This window comes from Octopus bimaculoides, chromosome 4 (assembly GCF_046866305.1).
Source record: "Octopus bimaculoides isolate indiv1 chromosome 4, ASM4686630v1, whole genome shotgun sequence".
Lineage (NCBI taxonomy): Eukaryota > Metazoa > Mollusca > Cephalopoda > Octopoda > Octopodidae > Octopus > Octopus bimaculoides.
Window position 1 is genome coordinate 100,121,299 of NC_142931.1, and position 24,952 is coordinate 100,146,250.

A 24,952-nucleotide genomic window follows, 5' to 3' on the forward strand; every position below is an offset into this window, starting at 1 on the left:
TATATATCATCATCATCATATCAATACATATATATGGGATGTGGGTGGGATGGAGGTGGGATGGCGGTGAGATGGGCTTATGAGGGTTGAAAATAAAGGGGAAGGAGGAGGTGGGTATGAGAGAAGGGGAAGGTGGGCATGGGAGGAGGGAGAAAAAGAAGAGAGAGAAAGAGAGTAAGAGAGAGAGTGAGAGAGAGAATAAGAAAGAAGAGAGAAAGAGTAGGGGTACACACACACATGTATAAATATTGATATATATATGCTTTCGGAGTGAATGGTTTTCAATATGGTGCTGGTTTACAATCCTGTAAATAATAATAATGGTATTTTTATATAAGCTTAAAGCTTATGGCAATCACCATGCAATGACTAAGGAAAATAATGTAATAAAGGAGCATATAAGCCCTTGACAGAATAAAGAAGGCTTTCCTATCTGCATAGGAGTCGAACCCACATCCCTTTGTTAAAGCAACTAAGTGTGTTACCATATATATATATATATATATTGATATATATATATATGTGTATATATATATATATATATATATATATGTATATATATATATACATGTAGATGTAGGTATGTACATATATGTACGTATATATGCATACACTCATATATTATATGTATATATATATATCTATATTGACATATATATTAATATATATAAACACATACACACATGCACAGACACACATTCATATACATATACATACACACACCTACATACTTGCATGTATCCACATAGAGACACCCCCCCCCACACACACACAGAAACACCCCTCACCCACACACAACCATATATATCCATTATCGTTATCAAAAGTAAATGACTTAACTACACTTTCATAATGACATTTTGTCTTCTGGGAAATTATTTTCTGCTTGTTTACTATTACTTTGGTTATTATATTAGGAGGCCTACAATATACTAGCACAGTATCTGCCCAATCTGATGGGATTTATTTTTGTCTCCTTTCAGTAATTCTTTATTTTTCTGCTTCCAGCTATGTACATAAAATTGTAAGTATACAGGAATGCCTCAATATACGAGCAAATTTGTTCTCAGAGACTGCTCGTAAAGCAAAAACTCATAAAGCAGAGCAATAATTTCCTGTAGTAGCAATGCTGTAAATCATAATTCGTTCCTAGAAAAGTATTTTACCTATAAAATTTTTAATACTTCTAAATAAACACCAATAAAACAACAGTAGAAAGTAATGAATTTTTTACGTAATGTAAAAAGAATATCAAGATCTTTTATTATAAAAAATATTATAATAATCGTTTTCTGAATCACTTTAACTCGCACTAGACTCACACACACCATCACTTACAGATGTGATCGCTGATTCACAAACATTTGTAGATGAACTTGTAGATTTCGTTTTTGAAAACAAGTCTAGAGTTGTTTGCTTAAAAAGAAGCTTTTTTTTTTTTAACTCTATAAATTTTGTCGGCAACATGCAGAAGCATTTTATATGAAAGTAGAAACTTTTGCACTTCATTCAAAATTTGGATCTTGCACTTGAAAAATAAAACTCGTAAGTCTGGTGTTTTGTAAAGCAGGTCCTTGTAAAGTGAGGTATTAATCTGTGTGCATGTGTGTGTGTGTATGTCCATGTATGGTATGACCTTCTGGCTCCACTTTCTGTTGTGAACTACACCAACTGCCAGCTGCTTTCTCTCTCTTCCACTTCTCTCAGCACTTTTATGTTTCAGTCATTAGACTTGAAGAGCTTTTAGTCAAATGAATCGGACCCCTCCACCCACCGCAACAGTACTTATTCTTTTCTTCTTTTAAGCCTGGTACTTATTCTATCAGAGTTATTTTGCTGAACCGCTAAGTTATGGGGACATAAACAAACCAACACTAGTTCTAAAGTTGTGTTGGGGGGCAAACACAGACATAAAGATAAACACACACACACACACACACACACACACACACGCATACACACACACGCACACACACACACGCACACACAATGGGCTTCTTTCAGTTTTTTATCTACCAAATCTACATACAAGGCTTTGATTGGCCTGAAGCTATATAGTTGAGGAGACTTGCCCAAAGTGCAATGGAACTGAACCCAGAACAATGTGGTTGGGAAGCAAGCTTCTTACCACACAACAAGAATTTCTTTCACTTATGAAACAACAAATGATATCAGTCACTCCCAGAAACATGCATAGACAACATCCATTTCAGTAATATAGGTACATGCATGGCTGTGGGTTTATAAGTTTGCTTCCCAGTCAGTGGTTCCAGGTTCAAGCTGTGTGACACCTGGGGCAAGAGCCTTCTACTATAGCTTCACCACTGTGCTTGATAAGCTGTGTTGGTTTGTTTATGTCTCCGTTGATTAACAGTTCATTAAAAGAAACCAGGCTTATAAATAAGTACTGATGGTTGATCTGTTCAACTAAATCCTACAAGGTAGTGCTGCAGCATGGCTACAACCCAATGCCTGAAGCAAGTAAAAAGCAGTCTTCAAAATCATTTGAATGGAAAAAATATGAATTCTGAAGATGAGGTCAGAACAATACTAGAGGAGTTTTTTTCATCACTGACAAGTGAGTTTTGGAAGAGAGGCCTTCCAAGTCAACCAGATTGATGGAAGAGCATTGTAGAAAATGAAGGAAATTATATTTTAGATTAAAAAATAACTTTGTTTATCTTAATTTTGAAAAATAACAGAAGTATTAAAAAAAACTGCATTATTTATGGGATGACCCAATATATATATATATATATATATATATATATATATATAGTCAAGATAAGCAACAGGATATCAAGAGGTGATGCAGTACGACTGTTTCAAGTGGCTCTATTTAATTGAATAATACAATCATTACATCAATTTAAATGTAGGGCTATCCTCAGCTGCATAAATAAATAGTATTTTTAATCAGCTGGACACATATAATTTTACTCAAATTCTGTAATAGAGCAAGAAGAGGAAAAGAGACCATGTTGCTACTAATGTAGCTAAGAATATACTACACTTCTAAGAACTGTATAAAGTTTGTTAGGGTTAAACCTTGTAAAGGATTGTGGTTCATTTTTGATTTATTAGTTTTTTTCTATCAACTACCAAATCTAAGGCTAGAGGACAGTGACTGTTTAGAAAGTATGGCAGGAGTGAGTTGACAGTTTATAGTTGGGTATGGTCATAAATATTGTCAGGATTTTAGGATTTGTTTATGTAACTGTCTATAAAGGAGGCTGGGTAGGGGAAGACCCCAAATCAAGATGTTAATTACCAGTCAAAAGGGCAAGACGCAAATAAAAATATATGATGTTAATACAGAGGAAATTATCATGGGGTACTATGGATGATTGTATATAAACAATTTTGTTATGTTGTATGAAGATAAAATTTAAGATTACTAAAAAGGATATTATAACCAGAATAGATAAAATGTGTATATATACCAATTTTCAACATTAGAAAGGGAATATTACATAGAATTAGTTTAATATTAATTCCTGTACTTAATTATTTACTTATTGGGTGGTTTCTATAAAGATTGCTCTGGGTATTTACTTATGGAATACTGGGGCGATAAATCATGTTATCTTTATATTAATTATAAGCTAAGAATCAGAAGAAAATCAGAAAAAATAAGTTGTGCACAGATACATATGCATATTTAACTATTTGCATGCATGCAAATATACACAAATATTTGTACTTTATTTCGGGTATGTTGTAATCACCTCTCATAGACTAGAAAGTTTACATCTCTCTTTAAGAATATTGATAACTTATAAGAGATAAGAAGTTAATAGGTAAAGGTATCAAAATTTCCTGTTGTTGCTTATTTTTTTTAATTTAAATTGATGGGTTTGCTGGATGCTTTTCTAGTTGGTATGTTTTTCTGACCAAGTAAGTTTGTAATCCCTCTACTATTTTGATTTTATTCACCTTACTTTGAGTTGTACAGATAATACCACACTGACTTGGTGCTTCAACTTAAATACCTAATTCAAATGAATCTCAATTATTTCTGATATATATATATATATATATAGATAGATAGATAGATAAAAGGGGGTCTATTTAATAGATCAAGTCATATCAAAGTGAAACACATCATCGTTTGATGGTCAGACAGAATGGCACAGATCAGCAGATAATCCATTGAGTTATTGAAGAGGATTCATCAATGGAGGGAAATTCACTGGTGTTTAGTAATCTGCAAATGCAAGAGTATTCAAAACAGAGTGGAGCTTCAGTGTGGTGTAATATCATAATAAAAACAGATGAATGGATTATATAATATTGCTACAATGTTCCATTAAAGGCTTTTATTGTGACATAACATCATAAATGCAGGTATAAGATTATGCAATAAATTACAATTAATCTCCCATCATTTCAGTGTTTACCATAATGCAAGTAGATGAGTAAATTTATATGCTATCAGACAACAAGTCCAACAACATATGATGATCCATTTGTCTGTTTTTATTTTATATATATATATATATGATCAAAGAATGAGGTACCTTTTCATAAATCATCTGATGACACACATTTGCACAACTGTTTGCATAGCATCTCACCCATAAGGGTCCCATGCACAATAGGTCAAAATGATCATAGTGATTATTCTCTTATCCTTTCCTTCTTTTACTTGTTTCAGTTATTTTGACTGTGGCCATGCTGGAGCACTGCTTTGAAGGGTTTTAGTCAAACAAATGAACCCAAGACTTCTTTTGTTTTTTTTTGAAAGCTTAATACTTATTCTATCTGCCTGTTTTGCCAAACCAGTAAGTCATGGGAATGTAAGTACACCAACACCAATTGTCAAGCAGTGATGGGGACAAACATAGACAGAAAAACACATAGATATATACATCTACACACACGCACACACACACACACACACACACACACACACACACACACACACACACACACATGTATGTATACTGTGGTCTTCTTTCAGTTTCCATCCACAAAATCCACTCACAAGGCTTTGGTCAGCCTGAAGCTCTAGTGGAAGACACTTGCCCAAGGTGCCATGCAGTAAGACTGAAACCGGAACCATCTGGTTGGGAAGCAAACTTCTTACTGCACAGCCACGTTTGCACCTGAGAATTAAAGATTCTTGTGAATTTTCTTTTCTTTCTTTTTCTCATATGTTACACACACACACAAACACACACTCATAGATATCTATATATGTGTGTGTGTATGTGTCTGAGCTTGTGCCTTCTTGTTCTGACGTTGTATAATTGTTGAAATCAAATATAACTGTCATAGAAACAATATCCTTCATTTCAAAACATCCGTGAAAAGAAGTTCTGCCATGGGGAATATGTTACCTTACCAGGAAACAGGTGAGGGTTCAACTGTAGAAAATCTGTGTCAACCCATGGAGACATAGGGATTAAACTGATGAAGACGATGATGATAATATAGAGACATACATTCATATATACATACATACATTTTTTATTAACAATCAAAGTTTGCCAAGTGTAAGCATACAAAATTCTTGGTCCTCAAGTGACTCTGTAACTTCTGCCAATTATTAGTAGAAAAATGTATTTATACAAAATGTGTGTGTGTGTGTGTGTGTATATACATACATATACAGGTGCAGGGGTGGCCATGTGGTAAGAAATTTGCTTCTCAACTACATACTTCGGATTTCAGTCCCACTGTATATCTTGGGCAAGTGTCATCTACTATAGCCTCAGCGTCACCAAAGCCTTGTGAGTGGATTTAGTAGGCGGAAACTCAAAGATGCCTATTGTGTATATAAACACACACACGCATGCACACACACACGCGCGCACACACACACACGCGCACACACACACACACACACACATTATTTGGTTTTAAATCTCTGAAAGAGATTCACATAGTAACAGTACTAAACACTAAAGGTTGTTATCACTTTAAGTGGCTGTTCTATGCAGAACAAATGTTACTACATTTTAACCCTGGGAAAACATCTTTTCCTGTTGGCTATTGACACATAAAACCTGTGTCTGTTTTATTGTGAGCAAGGGAGAAAACCATTCCCTCTCCAGCAAAGCAGAACCAGTAGACTGATTCTAGGGTTCCTTCTCATCCTCAATACTGGACATTTGCCTGCTAGAGATGGCAGCTATTCGTCCTTGTTCACAATATATAAACAAAGATCTTGCAACAAGCTAAAGTAGCTGGTTTTAAATTCCTGAAAGAAATTCACATAGCAACCATAGTAAACAGTTTTGTGAAAGTGATGCACGGAACAGTCAAGTAAAAGTGATAACAGCCTTTACTGTTTAGTACTGTTACTATATGAATCTCTTTGTAATGAACAGATAATATCCTAAATGTTAGGGATGAAACCTTCTTTCACTGCATACATAAGCAATATTTCACACTTAGACACTTCAAAGAGGAACCACCACCTACACTGTTCACCTCATCAGGATAGTTTCCTTCCCTGAACGTGAAAATTGAATATATACAACACATGAACTCTACACATAGAAGAAACATGCCTTCCTGACGTAGTACATCAGCACACAAGCACTTGAACATCTCATATACCCAGAATATAATGTAATATGTTCAAAAAAGCATATTACTCCACTACGTGGTTGGGAAGCAAGCTTCTTACCACACAGCAATGCCTGCACCTATATATATATATATATATATATATATATATATATATATATATATATATATATAGACATATGTATATTTACACGCACACAAACACACATATCTACATACATACATATATATGTGTGTGTGTGTGTGTTTATGTATATTTATATATATATATATCTATGTGTGTTTGTCTTTGCATCTGTGTTTGATCCCCACCATTGCTCGACAGTCGATGTCAGTTTGTTTATGTCGCTGTAACCTAGTGGTTCAGCAAAGTGACCTGTAGAATAAGTACGAAGCTGAAAAAAATGTCGTGGGGTTGATTTTTTCCACTAAAACCCTTCAAGGTGGTACTTCATCATGGCCACAGTCAAATGACTAAAACAAGTAGAAGATAAAAGATGTATGTATCTACATACATATATTTATATATATATATATATATATATATATATATATATATATATATATATATATATATATATGCATATATGCATATATGTATGTATATATGTGTGTGTGTGTATATATATATATGTATATGTATATATATATGTATATATATATATATATATATATATATATATATAAGCAATGTTAAATCTCTGAACGAGGTATTAACAGTAACTGCACGATAAAGTGAAGTATATTTGCCATTTAAATGTGGCTGACCCCTAAGGGTGGATGTTACTGTTGCTTTTAGCAACAGGGAAATAACCCTGAAACTCCCAATGAATGGGAATGTGAAACTCTGAGTAACAGTCTTTTGTGATGTTTTGCAGCCTTAATAAAAAAGCATATTTTTCTGCCTTTGGTATTCAAGTATTTTCCCACCTTGTTTTTTTATTTATGTGCCTACTCATGTATATATATACATATATATATACATATATATACATATATATATATATACATATATATCTTTATACATAACCATGCACACGGTAACACACATAAATATATATACTAGTACTAATACACTGCTTTGAATGATTATAGCATACAAGAGAGGAGAAAGATAAAAAATAATAATATAAGTAACTTTCAAAAGCATACTTTTTCTCACACATTTTTAATCTTTGGATAAGTGAAGACTGTGTAATTGAAAAAATATAGGATGAATGAAGTTTGAGGGATGTGACATTAAATTTGTGAAAGAAATGATATTTTCATGGAATCATTTGGCCATATTTTTGAAATATATATAAATAAAAAATTTGAATCTCTGAGTTGATTTAAAGTTTATTTACATATGAGACTTTAAGCAAAATGTGTATATATATGTATGTGAATATATATATATATATATATATATATATATATATATATATATACAGTCAATTAAAAAAACTGAGAGAAAAGGAAAAGAATAAACAGACAAATGTGAGAATGTAGCACAAGCAATGTATTACTATGACGCTTGGTGAAAGAAGAGTTATTGCTTTACATTTTGAGCATCGCTCTTCATCAGAAACAAACAAACAAAGATAAATTAGGAATGTCCAAAGGTAAAGAAGGAAGGAGAGGGAAAAATTGCCAACAGTCCACATGTGTTTATATACACATAAATGTGTGTGTTCATGTTATATATATACATATACACACACATATTTATATGTATATATATGTATATGTGTATATGTTTGTATATATGTATGTGCATGTGTGTGTGTGTATACGTGTGTGTGTGTGTATAGAGAGAGATGGAGTGGTAGATAGATAAGTACACATATATGGAGAGGGATGGAGCATACTGATTAACCTATATGCCAAAATATTTTTGAAAAACAGTTTTTTGTAGCAAGTAACTAGTGACTTTTGTGAAAAAGAACAAATTATTGTGGATAGACCTACAGGTTTTTAAAACATAAAGCAGAAAATTAAATCATGTAGCAAACATTGAAAGTATACTTACATATAGAAGTATATAGAAAAACAGGGAAAGAACTCATGTTCATCATGAGACACATAGAAGCACACACACACACACACACACACATGCGTGTGCACACACACACACATACACAGATAATGGGTGCAGGCATGGCTGTGGGGTAAGAAAGTTGCTTCCTAACCACATGGTTCTGGGTTCAGTCCCATTGAATAGTGTCTTCTACTATTGCATTGGATTGACAAAAGCCTTGTGAGTGGTAGACAAAATCTGAAAGAAGTCTGTATACCATTTGAATGTATTTACACACACACACAAACACACACACACTCTCTCTCTCTCTCTTACACAAACACTCACACTCTCACACACACACTCTCACACACACACTCTCATACTCACTCACAGAGACTCACACACACAGTCACACACACACACACACACACACTCTCTCTCTCTCTCTCTTACACACACACACACACACACACACGGCACAGTTTGCCAATCAAAGGGTAAGAAAGCACTCAGTTTATGGTGGAGAGTATATTACTTCAAATCAATTCTGAAATCCACAGTGGCATAAAACTCAAGTTGCCTGCAAGGAAAAGAATTCAATTTATAAATAAAATGCCTCATCAAATAAAATAGCCTTAATAAATGGTGCAAGGGAATCTAAATGATAGTAAGTATCAACTCAGAAAACCTGTTGTAATGTATAAATCCACTCTCATGTGGTACCTTCTGTTGTTGCACTAACATTCCTATCAGAATCTTTCTCATTCCACTATCACTATCACTACCTCTCTCTCTCTCTCTCTCTCTCTCTCTCTCTCTCTCTCTCTCTCTCTCTCTCTCTCTCTCTCTCTCTCTCTCTCTCTCATGTTATATATATATTGTGTCACTGTCTCCCACACTTGCTGCAGTCTACTTTAGTCTCTGTCTCTTTTTCTCCCCCCCCCCTTATCATCAGTTACTTCTTAAAACACCATATCAAATATTTCTATTGCAGAACATCTCCAGAGCAACCAGAAGTGGCTCTATATTTCTTAGATGATGTAAGTGGAACTTTTATTTTTTGACACTTAAATTTCTTTCCAACATAGCCCACACTTCATCAGCCATTCTCCTTCTTGGGTGTTCTACCTACCTACCTACCCACCCACATATATACATACATACATGCATACTCTCTGTCTTATTGTCTGTCTGTCCCTCTCTGTCTGTCTGTCTGTCTGTCCCTCTCTCTCTGTCTGTCTGTCTGTCTGTCTGTCTATCTATCTATCTATCTACTTACCATCTATCTGCTTATAAATGAAGTGATCTGCCTATATATATATGTATATATGTATACATATATTCTTTTACTTGTTTCAGTCATTTTGATTCTGGACCATGCTAGTGCACCACCTTTAGTCAAACAAATCGACCCAGAACTTATTCTTTTTAAGACTAGTACTTATTTTATTGGTATCTTTTGCCAAACCACTAAGTTATGGGGATGTAAACATACTGACATCAGTTGTCAAGTGATGGTGGAAAGACAAACACAGATACATAAATACATATGTATATGTACATACGATGGACTTCTTTCAGTTTCTGTCAGCCAAATCCACTCACAAGGCTTTGGTCGGCCAGAGGCTACAGTAGAAGACACTTGCCCAAGGTGGCATGCAGTGAGGCCGAACCCAGAACCATGTGGTTGGGAAGCAAGCTTGTTACCCCACAGTCACTCCTAAAAATATATGTGTGTTTGTGTGTGTGTATTTGTGTGTGTGTATTTGTGTGTGTACATGTGTGTGTGTGTGTGTGCATGTGTGAGTGTTTATGTTTCTTTGTTTTAACATCATTTGTTAGTTGTAACTGAAAATTTCCATTCTTTAAGCATCATTATTTGTTTGCAATTTTGTGTGAAAATACGTCTAACCATTGTGTTTTTCAAGACAGATAGGAAGAGCATCCTGTTGTAGAAAATTTGCCATAATGAATTTTGTCTGACACATGTAAGCAAGCAAAAGTGACTTTCAAAGTATTGATGATAATATATATATTTAATTATTGTACAGTTTTTTCAAAGACAGCATCTTTCTATTATATATTCTTATCAAATGTTTGACAAGTTCATAAGATCAAAATATACTGCAGTTTGTCATGAAACTAAATGTATATATGTATATCGTGTGTGTGTGTATATTTATATATATATATATATATATAAATTCTCAGCACTTAAATAATAGTAGCTACTAGAGGTTTCACTACTACTACTACTACTACTACTACTACTACTACTACTAGTAGTAGTAGTAGTAGTAGTGGTAGTGGTAGCAGTGGTAGCAACAGCAGTAGTAGTAGTAGCAATGTGTGTGTGTGTGTACGTATATGGAAATACCCATTCATTCGATAGAAACAGTACCAGACAGAACAAAGGAAGTCTGTTATGAAGAACAAAAGCTGAGAGAAGAAAAAAAAACTACAATAAAAATATTAATTATAAAAAATAGCTCTTAAATCATCTTGTATTTATCTTTCTAATTTTACACCATAGATGTTTCTTTTTGTGTTTTTTGTTTTAGAAACCATGACCAGTTTGAGAAAAAATGGTACTAGAAAAAGTGTGTGCGTAATATCATTGTATCATGTCTTGTACATAGACATGAACATTTAACTCAGATCTTTGCTTTGCAATCATGAGGTCACAGCTTTGGTCTCACTGAACAGCACCTTGATCAAGTGTTTTATACTATAACCATGGTTTGATCCAAGCCTTGTCAGTGAAATTGAGGATATGGAAACTGTGAAGAAGCCCATTGAATGGATTTTACCTGTAATTCAACGATTTAATTTTTGTCACACTGATGTTACCTGAGAATTACTTTTAATGATAAATGTGTGTGTGTGTGGAATACGCTTACCTACTTACATGTTAATTGACAACCTAGTTCAGATGCACAAACAATTAATTGTTCGTTGTCAAAACTGATTTAAGATCCATCATATCAGACACTAAGGTCTAACACTGAGATCTTATCCAGCTTATATAAAATAGCTCTTATCATCTTTAGCATAATGGACAGTTACTAGTTAAAATTGTTATGACACAAGATGCCATGCTTTTGAATTACAGTGTTTTTCTGCAACTGATTCTCTTTGGCATGTCATGAGACACATGGCAAATTTATTCCTCTTCTTTGGATTAATGCAACAAAAATTGGATTCAAGTCAAGAATAAAAGAAACAGTTTTATTGTATCAAAGCAGAATAGCTGAATATTATTTTCTTATTGTTCTTCTTGTTTTCTACCATGTGAACTAAATTAGAGCCATTGGCAAGTGAAATATCTTAGTGCTTTGTTTTTTTCCTTTTTCTGTGTCATAAGATATTTCTCCATTAAAACAATCTATATTCTCCTTTCTCATTCTTCTGTTATGATATCTTACTTTCATTGCAGGAATATCACTTTTGTCTTTGCTAGTTGAATGACCTTGGTAAAAGCTTCATTAGAAACACCCGTAACACAACAGCACATGGCCAGATAGGTTGCAGTTATCTCACCTTAAATTTTAATACTTTGGTGACTTGTTGAAAATTGCAATTCTATTATTACTGGAACAAAAAAGGGATTATGTCACATATATATAAACTCTCCTCCTCGTCATCGCCACCACCACCACAAACATACTCCTCCTCATCATCATCACCGCCGTTGTTATCATCCTCATCATCATCATAGTCATCGTCCTCCTCCTCCTCTTCACCGTTGTTATACTCCTCCCCTCATCAACATCATTGTCATCATCATTGTCGTCGTTGTCATCCTCATCATTATCATTGTTGCTGTCATCCTCCTCCTCCTCTTCATCATCATCATTGTCATCACCATACCACTATCAGCAGCAGCACCACCACCACCCAACATGGCCTTTTCATCATCGTTATTATCATTATCATCATCATCGTTATCACTGTCAATGTCATCTCCATTATTGTCATTGTTGTAACGACTAACATTACTACCATCCTTGTTGTCATTGTCATCCAACTATCTATCCATGCTGGCATGGGTTGGACAGGTCTATTCCAACACAGCATCTCTCTTCTCACTACCTGTTGCATTAATTTGGGTGTACATACACACCTATAGAGAAAACTGCCAGATGTGCTTTACTTTCACATGATTTTTCACATCTGGATGCTTTTTCTATCTCACAACATGAACTGGGTTCATTTTATCATACAACTGACACTAAAGAGATTATCAGCAGTACAATGAACCAGACATTTTTACCCTGTAACAAGTTTTATTTACAATAACTGTTAGTGTTTAGGGTGGTGGATTCTAGATGCTGTCATTATTATTTTTGCTTTTCAGTCTTTGCTGGTTCATCTAGCATTCATTTGAAATTATCATAACTGTAATAGATTATTGAGACAGTTAATGTATTGATGTCTATTATCATACTTCTTTCTTTTTTGCATTTAGTTCTATTTTAAGTATTAATCAAAAGTTTCTGCAATATTCCTTCTTTAACTTTTCTTTAATTCTTTTACTCTGTCTAGTTTATTGATTTCTAAGTATTTCTATGTCCGTAAGAGTTGTAACTGACCTATTAAACTTCCTCATCTTGTTTAATGTTATGCTCTTAATAAACTTTTCTCTCTTCAAGGTTGTTTTAATGTATTTTTAGAATTCAAATATTGTATGCATTTTACTGGTAAGCCTGTGTGCTGTCAGCAGTAGTATTTCAGTGTATCATCCATCTGCAGTGAGTCTGTCCATTTAGGTAGGAAAGAAGACAGAACCTCAGTATCATCAGAGAAATAGCTTTGCTCAATATGCAAAAGAGGAGTAAGTGTAAGCTCCATATGTTGTATCCAATGTTAGCTATGGACACACAAAGGATGAAGCAGCATCACAAGAAGGCTAACAGAGAAGATAAACATTGTATGTGACAAATGCACTTTAGTAATACACACTAAGAAAGCACCAGAGAAAAGTTCTCTGACATTAGTTAAGGTAAGAATGGGTTGGAAAAAGTTCAGGGAGCTATTGGCAACAAATTACCTGAGAGTGAAGGGTAGATTGTATAACACTTTAACTTGACCTGCAATAATGTGTAGTAATGAGATGTGAGCTTCAAATGCAAAGACTAGAAAGAAATGATGCCAGTATGCTTTGATGGATGTGTAATGTTAGAGTGCATGACTACCAGAGTACATGTGAGCTAAGAGAAAGACTGCTTTATTCATGACTAATGTTTCAAGGATCCATATGTCGGAAATACTGTTAAATACCTCTTAGTCAAGCCATACCATACTCAGACTCTTCATTTCCCTTCTACAATCTTTGGTTATGGTTTTGTTGACTAGTTTTTAATCTTGATAGCCATATAAGCCTTTAGAATATCCCTTCAGCTCTTCTGGAAACAATTTAATTCTATTCCTGATGCTTAATTGCTTTCTGCAATTTATTGCAGTTAAAGCTTTGTTTGCTGTAAGAAGGCAGATTATGTGTTTGTAGGTTTTAAGATTTGATCATTCATTAGTCATAAAGATTAAGATAGTTTTTATTCTTAGTGAATCAGTTACGCTTTGTTTCTGGCTCCATTAGAATCTCTTTAAACTTCTCCATTAGGACATTATGAGCTTGTGTTAGATCATTTAATCAGAAACTTCTTATCTTATCTCTTAGTATCTTCCAGTTTGTTTGTTTTTTTTTGCACCATCTGAGCTATTTGTTCTGTTGTTGTGATCTGTGATTGATTAAATTGTTTCTTGCTCATGGTGATTCCTTCATTGCTTGTGTTCCATCCTTGCCCAATTCTTCTACTTCTGTTAGTGTATTTAGTATTGATATGAAGAAAACTGCTCTGAGGTATTTTCCATAGCCATAATGTTAATATACACAGTCTATGTTATTTCTGTTTGTCTCTCTCCCTCCATTCCTCTCTCACTGTCTGTCTGTCTGTCTGTCTAATATAATAAATGCACAAACTAATTTCTGTGTGTCAGTGTGTCACATTTTGACCTCCTCTCTCACTATTCAATGATACTTCTACTATTCCTTGTGCTGGGGTGAGAGTAATATTAAGCATAAAGACAGTTAGATGGTGGCAAAGCCAGAGTGAGAACGAGAAAGGAAAAGAGAAGGAGAGAAAGAGAGACAAAGAAATTTAGGGAGAGTTGATGATTTTTTATTAAAAGTAGTAGTGTTGATGGTAGCAGTGGGAGTAATAATAAAAGAGAAAGTAAGAGTGGGTATGTGAGAGAAAGAGGGACTGACCACTGAACTAACATACTGAACACTGATGATAATGGGGTGATAGTAATAGTATGAGCTGCAGTTGTGATAGAGGCGGAGGCGGTTGTGATGATGGTAGTGGTAGCTGGGGCGGTCAAGGATGACGGTAAGAGTAAGCGATGCGAAAGACAGAGGTGATAGTGGTGGAGGGGAAGGCAGCGACGTCAAAGGTATTGATGGTGGTGGCATCAGAAGTCTGAATGGTATGTGTATAGCAGATGTGGTGGCAATGGTAGTGGTACTGTTGTTTATCATGCAGCTTTGCAATAAGTTCCAAGCGACTAATTATATCATTGTTTTGATGAAAATTGTTCTTTACTTGAAAAATATTGTTCAGGTTAAATAAAATTTAATATGTATTCAATGCATGAAGTGTCATTGTTGGGCCCAAGGCCTAATGAAGAGCTCTCCACAGGACCTATCTTTAAAGCCACCTGATAGGGTGCCTTTTAACCTAGTATATAATAATAATAAAAAGTAACAACAATAGAATGAGTCCTCGATATTAGATAAATAAAGGATATCTATATCATCATCATCATTATCGTTTAACGTCCGCTTTCCATGCTAGCATGGGTTGGACGATTTGACTGAGGACTGGTGAAACCAGATGGCTACACCAGGCTCCAATCTGATTTGGCAGAGTTTCTACAGCTGGATGCCCTTTCTAACACCAACCACTCCTTGAGTGTAGTGGGTGCTTTTACATGCCACCAGCACGAAGGCCAGTCAGGCGGTACTGGCAACGGCCGCGCTCAAAATGGTGTATTTTACGTGCCACCCGCACAAGGGCCAGTCCAGGGGCACTGGCAACGATCTCGCTCGAAAGTCCTTACACATGCCGCAGGCATAAGTGCCAGAAAGGCGACACTGGGCACAGGTGCCAAACAGTAAAAAGTTGATATTATAGTACTCAGAGTTTCAAATGTCGGAGCGACGAGCTACAATGCATTCTCATCAGCTATTAATGGCAACAGATGCTATGAAAAACCATTGAATAAAAGGGAAGTTACTCTAATAGGTAGAAAAATAAGAAAAGGATAAAGGTAAATACACACAACCATATTCTCACAATACATGGACATAAACCTCCTACATTCACAACGTCTACATAGCACACACACAAACATGTACATGTACATACACACACACAAAAACAAGCAAACATATGAGTATGTACATACTCATACATACACACATGCATACGTGTATATATATGTATGTGTGTACGCAACCTCATCCTCATATAGACATAAGTGTTTACATGCATACATGTAACATAATACATATGTATTTAGACAGTTATGCATATAAATATACGTATATATATATATATATATATATATATATATATATATATATATATATATATAAGTATATATATATATATATATTACGGAGATGTACTTGCATAGAAAGTGACCTGATCTGAGATCGTGTGCTGGAACGAAAACAATTGCAGCATGGAAGGTGTTTATAAGCCATTTAAAATAACAACTGAAATGCAGCACAGAATTTTGTCAGTGAACAGGTCGCGGTCTCAAACCAATGAAAATATTTTGACAAATTAAATTTAAATGTTGAAGTGAATCTAACAGTTTTTGTGTGTTATTTTAAATGGCTTATAAACACCTTTCACGCTGCAATTATATATATATATGTATACAGACATACATTCACATTCCCACATACATGTATATACATATGTGTACATATTTATACATATACATATATATATATATATATATATATATATATATATATATATATATATATATATATATATATATATATTGGCTAAACTGGCAATATGACCATCCCCAAGTACAACAACATATATATATATATACACACACTCACTCACATATACACCCTCCTATCACACACCTCCCCCACACATATACAAACATATGCATATCTGTATAAATGAAGGGGATGTGTGTTTAAGTTTAATAAAATTTAATATGTATTCAATGCATGAAGTGTCATTGTAAGGCACAAGGCCTAATGAAGAGCCCTCCACAGGAGCCCTCCACAGGCGCCCTCCACAGGAGCTAGCTTAAAAACCACCCTGCATCTATTTCTAGAAAACTGCTAGAAAACTTTTGCAAGCGATTTTATAGAGATTAGTGAACACGATAATGATATAATCCTCCATGCCAGAAAGACCTTACTCTTCAGTGAGAACACAGAGCGGGTCAAGACAGCAGACACAGAACGTGGGGTCATATGATGGAACAGGCATATACGATCTCATTGGGCCATTCCTGCTTGTCACATTAGGAAAAGCTTTTCTTGGTGTATATTTAACTCTTTATAGGGACAATGCTCTAGTTTTAGCTAAGATTACCAATGGACCAGCACAAGGTCGGTTAAGGAAAGATATTATCCATCTTATGAAAACATTTGAGCTTAGCATAACAATAAATACTAACCTGACAATTTTCAATTTACAAACCCTATAGAAAGCCCAACTATAGACTTAGTTATATTAATGTAGGTTTCTGCACCCCACCCATTGTGTTTAAGAATTTAGTTAAGAATATCAGTAGGAGAATTGTTAAGTGTATGCATGTAAACACCTATGTGTATATGAGGATGAGGTTGCATACACATATATTTTTATACATGTATGCATGTGTGTGTGTACTTTTTATCTTTTTTGTTGTTTTCTTTTTCTACCTATTAGAGTAACTTCCCTTTCATTCAACAGTTTTTCATAGCATCTGTTGCCATTAATAGCCGACGAGAATGCTTCGTAGCTCTTCACCCTGACATTTGAAACTCTGAATACTATAATGACAACCTTTTACTGTTTATTCTAAATTATAACATATATCACCTGGAAATAGATGCATGACATTCAATTAAATAATATAAATGATATATATATATATATATATATATATATATATATATATATATATATATATATATATATATATATATATATATATATATGCATATATATATGTGTATGTATATGTACCTTTTGTATTCAATAGAGGTAATAGCTCTCTGAATTTCCTTCATCCTATTCTTATTCTAGCTATCATATTCTCTGTGCATCCTCATCCACTATTTATTTGGTCCCCTGGGTAGCAGAAATTATTCACTACCTCTAATGAACCAGCAGGGCACTTGAGAGAATCAATTTTCCGAGTCTATAGTCTTTATGAATCCTGAACACATATATGTATATATATCATCATCATCATTTAACGTCTACTTTCCATGCTGACTGAAGACTGGCAAGCCAGGAGGCTGCATACAGATAGACATGCAGACAGATAGATAGATAGATAGATAGATAGATAGATAGATAGATAGATAGATAGATAGATAGATAGATAGATAGATAAATAGATAGATAGATAGATAAAGAGAGAGAGATAGTGATAGATAAATAGATAGATAGATAAATAAAGATAGAGAGAGTGATAGATAGATAGATAAAGAAAGGGCTAGATAGATAGACAGACAAACAGACAGACAAATAGATAGATAGATAGATAGATGATAGACAGTTCACTTCAATTCATGCCAACTGAGTGGAATATACTTCACTGAGGACGTCTAATAATACTAAAACATGCTGTTGCTTTTACTAATTGGCTTTAAAGACCAAATCCATTCCAATGTACAATTTACATTTTACTTAGTTCTCACAAAGAAGATCTATGAAATTCTGTCAGTCAAGTTGAATGGAATTGGCACACTAGTAGTTTGGGCAATCTTTCATTATATCAGATGTTAGAAGTGGTCAAATAATCTATTTTATAAGCATTGTTTCTTATTTGATATTTTTTTCCTACATTTAATTCTTTTACTTTTTGCGGGCATTAGACTGTGGTCATTCTGATGCTCCACTTTCAAGGGATTTTAGTTGATTATATCAAATCCAGTTCTGCTTTCAGTATTTGTTTGAAATGTCTACATTTGGATAAGTTCCCAAAGTGAGGCAGTTTGAGTCATCATTATATATACATACATATATTATACATACATACATACATACACACACACACACATATATAAATATACACAGTTTTTGGATTAACCAGGCTTCCAATGGTTTCATGTTGAGTGAGAATATTTATCCACTAATGCAGTGTTCAGCACTTATTCCTCACAGCTTGATTTTAACATATGATCATATGTATGTGTGTGTGTGTGTGTGTGTGTGTGTGTGTGTGTGTGGTAGCTGGGGTGCTGTCACTGCATCCTCATAGTGCTTCCCCACCACTTTTGTAGTTTGCATCAAAATCTACTCTCTTGTCTACCATTTGAATTATGATTTTCTCTGTGACCATAACCAGTAGGCACAGGAATGGCTGTGTGGTAAGTATCTTGCTTACCAACCACATGGTTCCGGGTTCATTCCCACTGCGTGGCACCTTGGGCGAGTGTCTTCTACTATAGCCTCGGGCTGACCAAAGGCTTGTGAGTGGATTTGGTAGACGGAAACTGAAAGAAGCCTGTCGTATATATGTATATATATATGTATATGTTTGTGTGTCTGTGTCTGTACCCCCAACATCGCTTGACAACTGATGGTGGTGTGTTTAGGTCCTCGTAACTTAGCGGTTTGGCAAAAAGAGACCGATAGAATAAATACTAGGCTTCTAAAGAATAAGTCCTGGGGTTGATTTGCTCGACTAAAGGTGGTGCTCCAGCATGGCTGCAGTCAAATGACTGAAACAAGTAAAAGAGTAAAAAGAGAGTAAAGAGTATTTTGATTCCTCTGTAGCTGCTTCTCTCAAAGGCATCTTTTTTGCCTTTGTAGCAGTTTATGATGATACTGCATACAAGGGTAGCATCATACAAAGGTATAACACCTTGCTGTATAGGATAACTAACTGTGTATGCACACAGGAGCAGGCTTGGCTGTGCAGTAAGAAGCTTGCTTCCCAACCACATGGTTCTGGGTTCAGTCTAACTGCATGATACTTTGAGAAAGTGTCTTCTATAGCCTTAGGTCAACCAAAGCCTTGTGAGTGGATTTGTTGAACAGAAACTTAGAAACCCATTGTATATATATGTGTGTGGAGATGCAATGGCCCAGAGGTTAGGGGAGTGGATTCATGGTTGTAGGATTGTGGTTTTGATTCTCAGACTGGGCGTTATGAGTGTTTATTGAATGAAAACACCTAAAGCTCCACGAGGCTCTGACAGGAGGTGGTGGTGAACCCTGCTGTACTCTTTCAACACAACTTTCTCTCACTCTTTCTTCCTGTTTCTGTTGTACCTGTATTTCAGAGGGCCAGCCTTGTCACACTCTGTATCATACTGAAACTACCCGAGAACTACGTTAAGGGTACACATGTCTGTGAAGTGCCCAGCCACTTGCACATTAATTTCATGAGCAGGCTGTTCCATTGATTGGATCAACTGGAACACTTGTCATCGTAACCGACGGAGTACCATGATATGTGTGTGTGTGTGTGTGTGTGTGTGTGTGTGTGTGAGAGAGAGAGAGAGTGTTTGGGTCTGTTTGTCCCCTCTGCCACTGCTTGACAACTGGTGTTGGTGTATTTGCATTCTTGTAACTTAGTGGCTTGGCAAAAATACGTAACAGAATAACTACCAGACTTAAAAACAGTGCTGGGGTTGATTCCTTCAACTAAAAGTTCTTCAAGATGGCATCCCAGCATGACTGGAGTCTAATGACGGAAACAAGTAATAGAGATAAAAGATAAAAGACATGCACACACACACACATAACTATGTGAGTACTTATTTAACAATTGACCTAAAAGCACATTCTAGTATAAACTGATTTAGTAATATTCTTGATAGAATAAATCAAGAAATTACATATCTGCTAAATTGTCAGCTCTGTCTTTTCAGGTCTGTCTTTTGAGCTGTCTTTCTCAGCTCTTATCAAAAACATAAAGAGAATTATGTTATACTCCTGACAGGACAGTCAGTTTTGAGTTGCACTTAGACTGTATAAAAAGACTTAGTAAGAATGTCACCAAGGAAAGAAAACTGTACGAAGAGCAAAATACAAATTTGGTTCTGTATTCTAAAGATACAGATTGTCGCCAAGTGGCTGTCTCTGATTTACAGTGGAAACACCAGAAATATGTTCATACTGTCTAAGAGTAAATCAAATTGAATAAAGAATTCAGACAACATGTAACAAAAATTTATAAATTTAATATTCTAAGTTACTGATGTGACCAGTAAACATAAGACACACACATACACACACACACACGCACTCACGCACACACGCATGCAGGCACACACACACACACCTGCATCGTAGACCAGGTAGAAAGAGTCATACCCAATGACTGGTGTAGCAGCAACATAGTCAACTATTACAAGGGTAAAGGTGATGCTTTAGACAGAAATCAAGTATCAAATTATTGGATCAGGTGATGAAGGTCACAGAGAGGGTCATAGCCCAACTAATTAGGGAGAGAGTTAGCCTAGATGAGATGCAGTTTGGTTTTGTGCCCGGTAGAAGTACCACTGATGCTATATTTCTGATAAGGCAACTGCAGGAGATATATCGAGCCAAAGATAAACCTCTGTACTTGGCTTTTCTTGACTTGAAGAAAGCCTTTGACAGGGTCCTCCGATCCCTTATCTGGTGGTCAATGTGGAAACTGAGGAGAGACAACTGGTTGGTAAGAGGTGTACAAGCCCTGTACAGGAATGCTGTCAGTAAGGTGAGGGTTGGCAACAAGTATAGTGAAGAATTCCAGGTAGAGGTAAAGGTCCACCAAAGTTCAGTCCTCGTCCCCCTCTTATTCATTATAGTCCTCCAGGCAGTAGCGTAGGAACTCAAGACAGGCTGCCCTGGGAACACCTCTATGCTGATGACCTTGCTCTTATAGTCAAGTCACTCCCAGAATTAGAGACGAAGTTTAGGGTGTGGAAGCAAGGTCTAGAATCAAAGGGCCTTAGGGTTAACCTAGCAAAAACCAAAGTGTTAGTAAGTAGGAAGGCTGTCAAATCACATTCCCCTTCAGGTAGATGGCCCTGCTCGATCTGTAAAAAAAGGCATGGGTAGAAACTCCATACGATGTACCCAGTGTAAGCTATGAACTCATAAAAGGTGCAGCAATATCAAAGGAAGGCTAACTGGGAAGATAACTTTTGTGTGTGACAGATGCACAGGGGCAATAAACACTGAAGATATACAAAAAACAGATATGATCACATGCCGGGGGAAAAAACTAGAAGTAGCTTCCACTACCTAGGCGACCAAATCTGTAGTGGGGGTAGTTGCTCTGAGAGTGTAGTGGCTAGAATAAGAATAGCCTAGGCAAAGTTCAGGGAGTTCCAGCCTCTGCTGGCAACTAAGGGTCTCTTGCTGAGGATGAAAGGTAGACTGTATGATGCATGTGCACGAAATGCTATGCTACACAGCAGTGAAATATGAGCCATGACTGTTGAGGACATGCGTAGTCTTGAAAGAAACGAAGCAAGTATGATCCGCTGGATGTGTAATGTCAGTGTGCATGCACTGTAAGTGCCCTGAGAGAAAAGTTGGGCATAAGAAGCATCAAATGTGGTGTGCAAGAGAGATGACTGCACTGGTATGGTCATGTGTTACATATGGATGAGGACAACTGTGTGAGGAAGTGCCACTCCCTAACTGTGGAAGGAGCTTGTGGAAGAGGTAGACCTAGGAAAACATGGGATGAGGTGGTGAAGCATGGCCTTCGAACATTGGGCCTCACAGAGACAATGACAGGAGACTGAGACCTTTGGAGATATGTTGTGAGATCGCAGCCATGGCTGATGCCAGTGTTACAAGTCTGACCTATTTAAGAGTACCTCTGATGTGTCGGGGAATATGATATGATTGAGAAGACATGTTGAGTTAAGTACAACCAAAATCGTAGCTGTTGCCAGGTCTGCCTGACTGGCTTCCATGCTGGTTGCACATAAAAAGCACCATCTGAACATGGCTGATGCCAGCACCCACTGACTGGCTTCTGTGCTGATGGGACATAAAAAGCACCACCCAAACGTGGATGATGCCAGTACCCACTGACTGGCTCCTGTACTGGTGGCACGTATAATGCACCCACTACACTCTCAGAGTGGTTGGCATTAAGAAAGGCATCTAGATGTAGAAACATTGCCAGATCAGACTGGAGCCTGGTGCAGCTGCTGGCTCTCCAGACCTCAATCAGACCATCCAACCCATGCTAGCATGGAAAACGGACGTTAAACACTGATGATGATGATACATACATACATGTAAAATTTAATATAAACAGCTATGTGCAATGTGACATCATAAAGGAAAATAAAATCGTCCCTAAATGCAGCTAAGAGTGCCAAGACACATACATTGCTAGAAATAAGTGCTAAAATACTGCAGCTGAATGAGTGGTCCTTACTGATAAAGGCTATGGAAACAGCTGAAACTGGATGTTCAATCTAAGGAATTCTTAAGTCTGTGTTTTGGGCGATTGCAGGCTCTGTCAGCATATATGTATACATTTATGTGCTTTTCCTACAGCAGTAGGAGCTTTTTAGCTCTTATTTCTAGCAATGTAGGCATCTTGCCACCCTTAGTCACATTTAGTGAGGATTGTATTTTTCCTTTATAAAATCACATTGCGCATAGCTGTTTATACTAAGTTTTGTATACACATTAGTGATCCACTAAATAATCGATAATTTTTTATGTTAAATACATATATGCTGATGGGCGGATTGGCCTGGAATCAGCCAAATGAGTGGTCCTTATTGATGAAGGCTATGCAAATATCTGAATATGACGTTCAGTCTAAAGAATTCTTGAGTCAGTGTTTTTGGCAATTGCTGTCCCTGTCAGCATATGTATATGTATACATTTATGTGCTATTCCTACAGCATTAGGAGCATTTTAGCTCTTATTTCTAGCAATGTAGGTGTCTTGAAACCTTTAATCGCATTTAGCGATGATTGTATTTTCATATATATACATATATATATGTGTGTGTGTGTGATTGCTAATGGGTGGAAATAATTGTTGTAGTGAATAAAGACTAGAGCTAAATCTATCTTCCGTTTCCTTTATCACTTATTATTGTTATTATATACATATATATATATATCTGCACATATTGTTAATAGCATATGAATTTAGATGCATCAAGAGATATGAAATAAATCATTATCAATGGTGGAACTTAAAGTAGATGAAGCTGTAAGTAACTGCATGTAAAGAATATTGGATTAAAAAGCCTCTTGGAAGGAAAATGTTGGAAGTTAAAAAAAATTCCCGGCATGTTTACAGAGGGTATGGGTTTGCATCTCACAGGCAGCCTTTGATTTTTTCCATCTAAGGAGATTTTTTAAATTTTAACACAAATATTTACATGGTATCACATATATATATATATATATATATATATATATATATATATATATATATATATTATTTAGTTTAAAAGAGTTCCAACACTGTCTGTTTTTTATGTTTTATTTATATTCCTGCAGAACCAATGTGGGGTATAGAATATGGAATATACAATATATAATATAATATACAATATATGATATAAAATAAAATAAAATAAAAATGGATGGCACCATGAAAGAAAGTATTGAATGTAGATGAAATATTGAGTGTTCAATATAAAGGATCAAATATATAAATATATAAATATAAATATAAATATATAAAGGCGACTCGAGTTTCAGGGCTATTTCCCTTCGTCATGGCCGGTATGACAGACTTTAACAGACTGTGACAGTCTGTTAAAGTCTGTCATACCGGCCATGACGAAGGGAAATAGCCCTGAAACTCGAGTCGCCTTTATATATTTATATTTATATTTATATATTTGATCCTTTATATTGAACACTCAATATTTCATCTACATTCAATACTTTCTTTCATGGTGCCATCCATTTTTATTTTATTTTATTTTATATCATATATTGTATATTATATTATATATTGTATATTCCATATTCTATACCCCACATTGGTTCTGCAGGAATATAAATAAAACATAAAAAACAGACAGTGTTGGAACTCTTTTAAACTAAATAATATATTCCTCTATACACAATCATACAAAAAACCCCACCTTTTTTGTATTTATTTTTACTCGCATATATATATATATATATATATATATATATATATATATGTTTATTGACTT

The 24,952-nt window shown here is 35.4% G+C and overlaps 1 protein-coding gene across 1 annotated transcript in view; it reads left to right on the forward strand.

The window, feature by feature from the left end:
* LOC106871796 (kinesin-like protein KIF25) overlaps positions 1-24,952 on the forward strand; it is a 495,647-nt gene that overhangs the window by 190,678 nt on the left and 280,017 nt on the right. Inside the window, exon 6 of the mRNA XM_052967306.2 lies at positions 9,534-9,579. Within this exon, the coding sequence (XP_052823266.1) occupies positions 9,534-9,579 (46 nt within the window). The remainder of the gene's footprint in view (positions 1-9,533; positions 9,580-24,952) is intronic.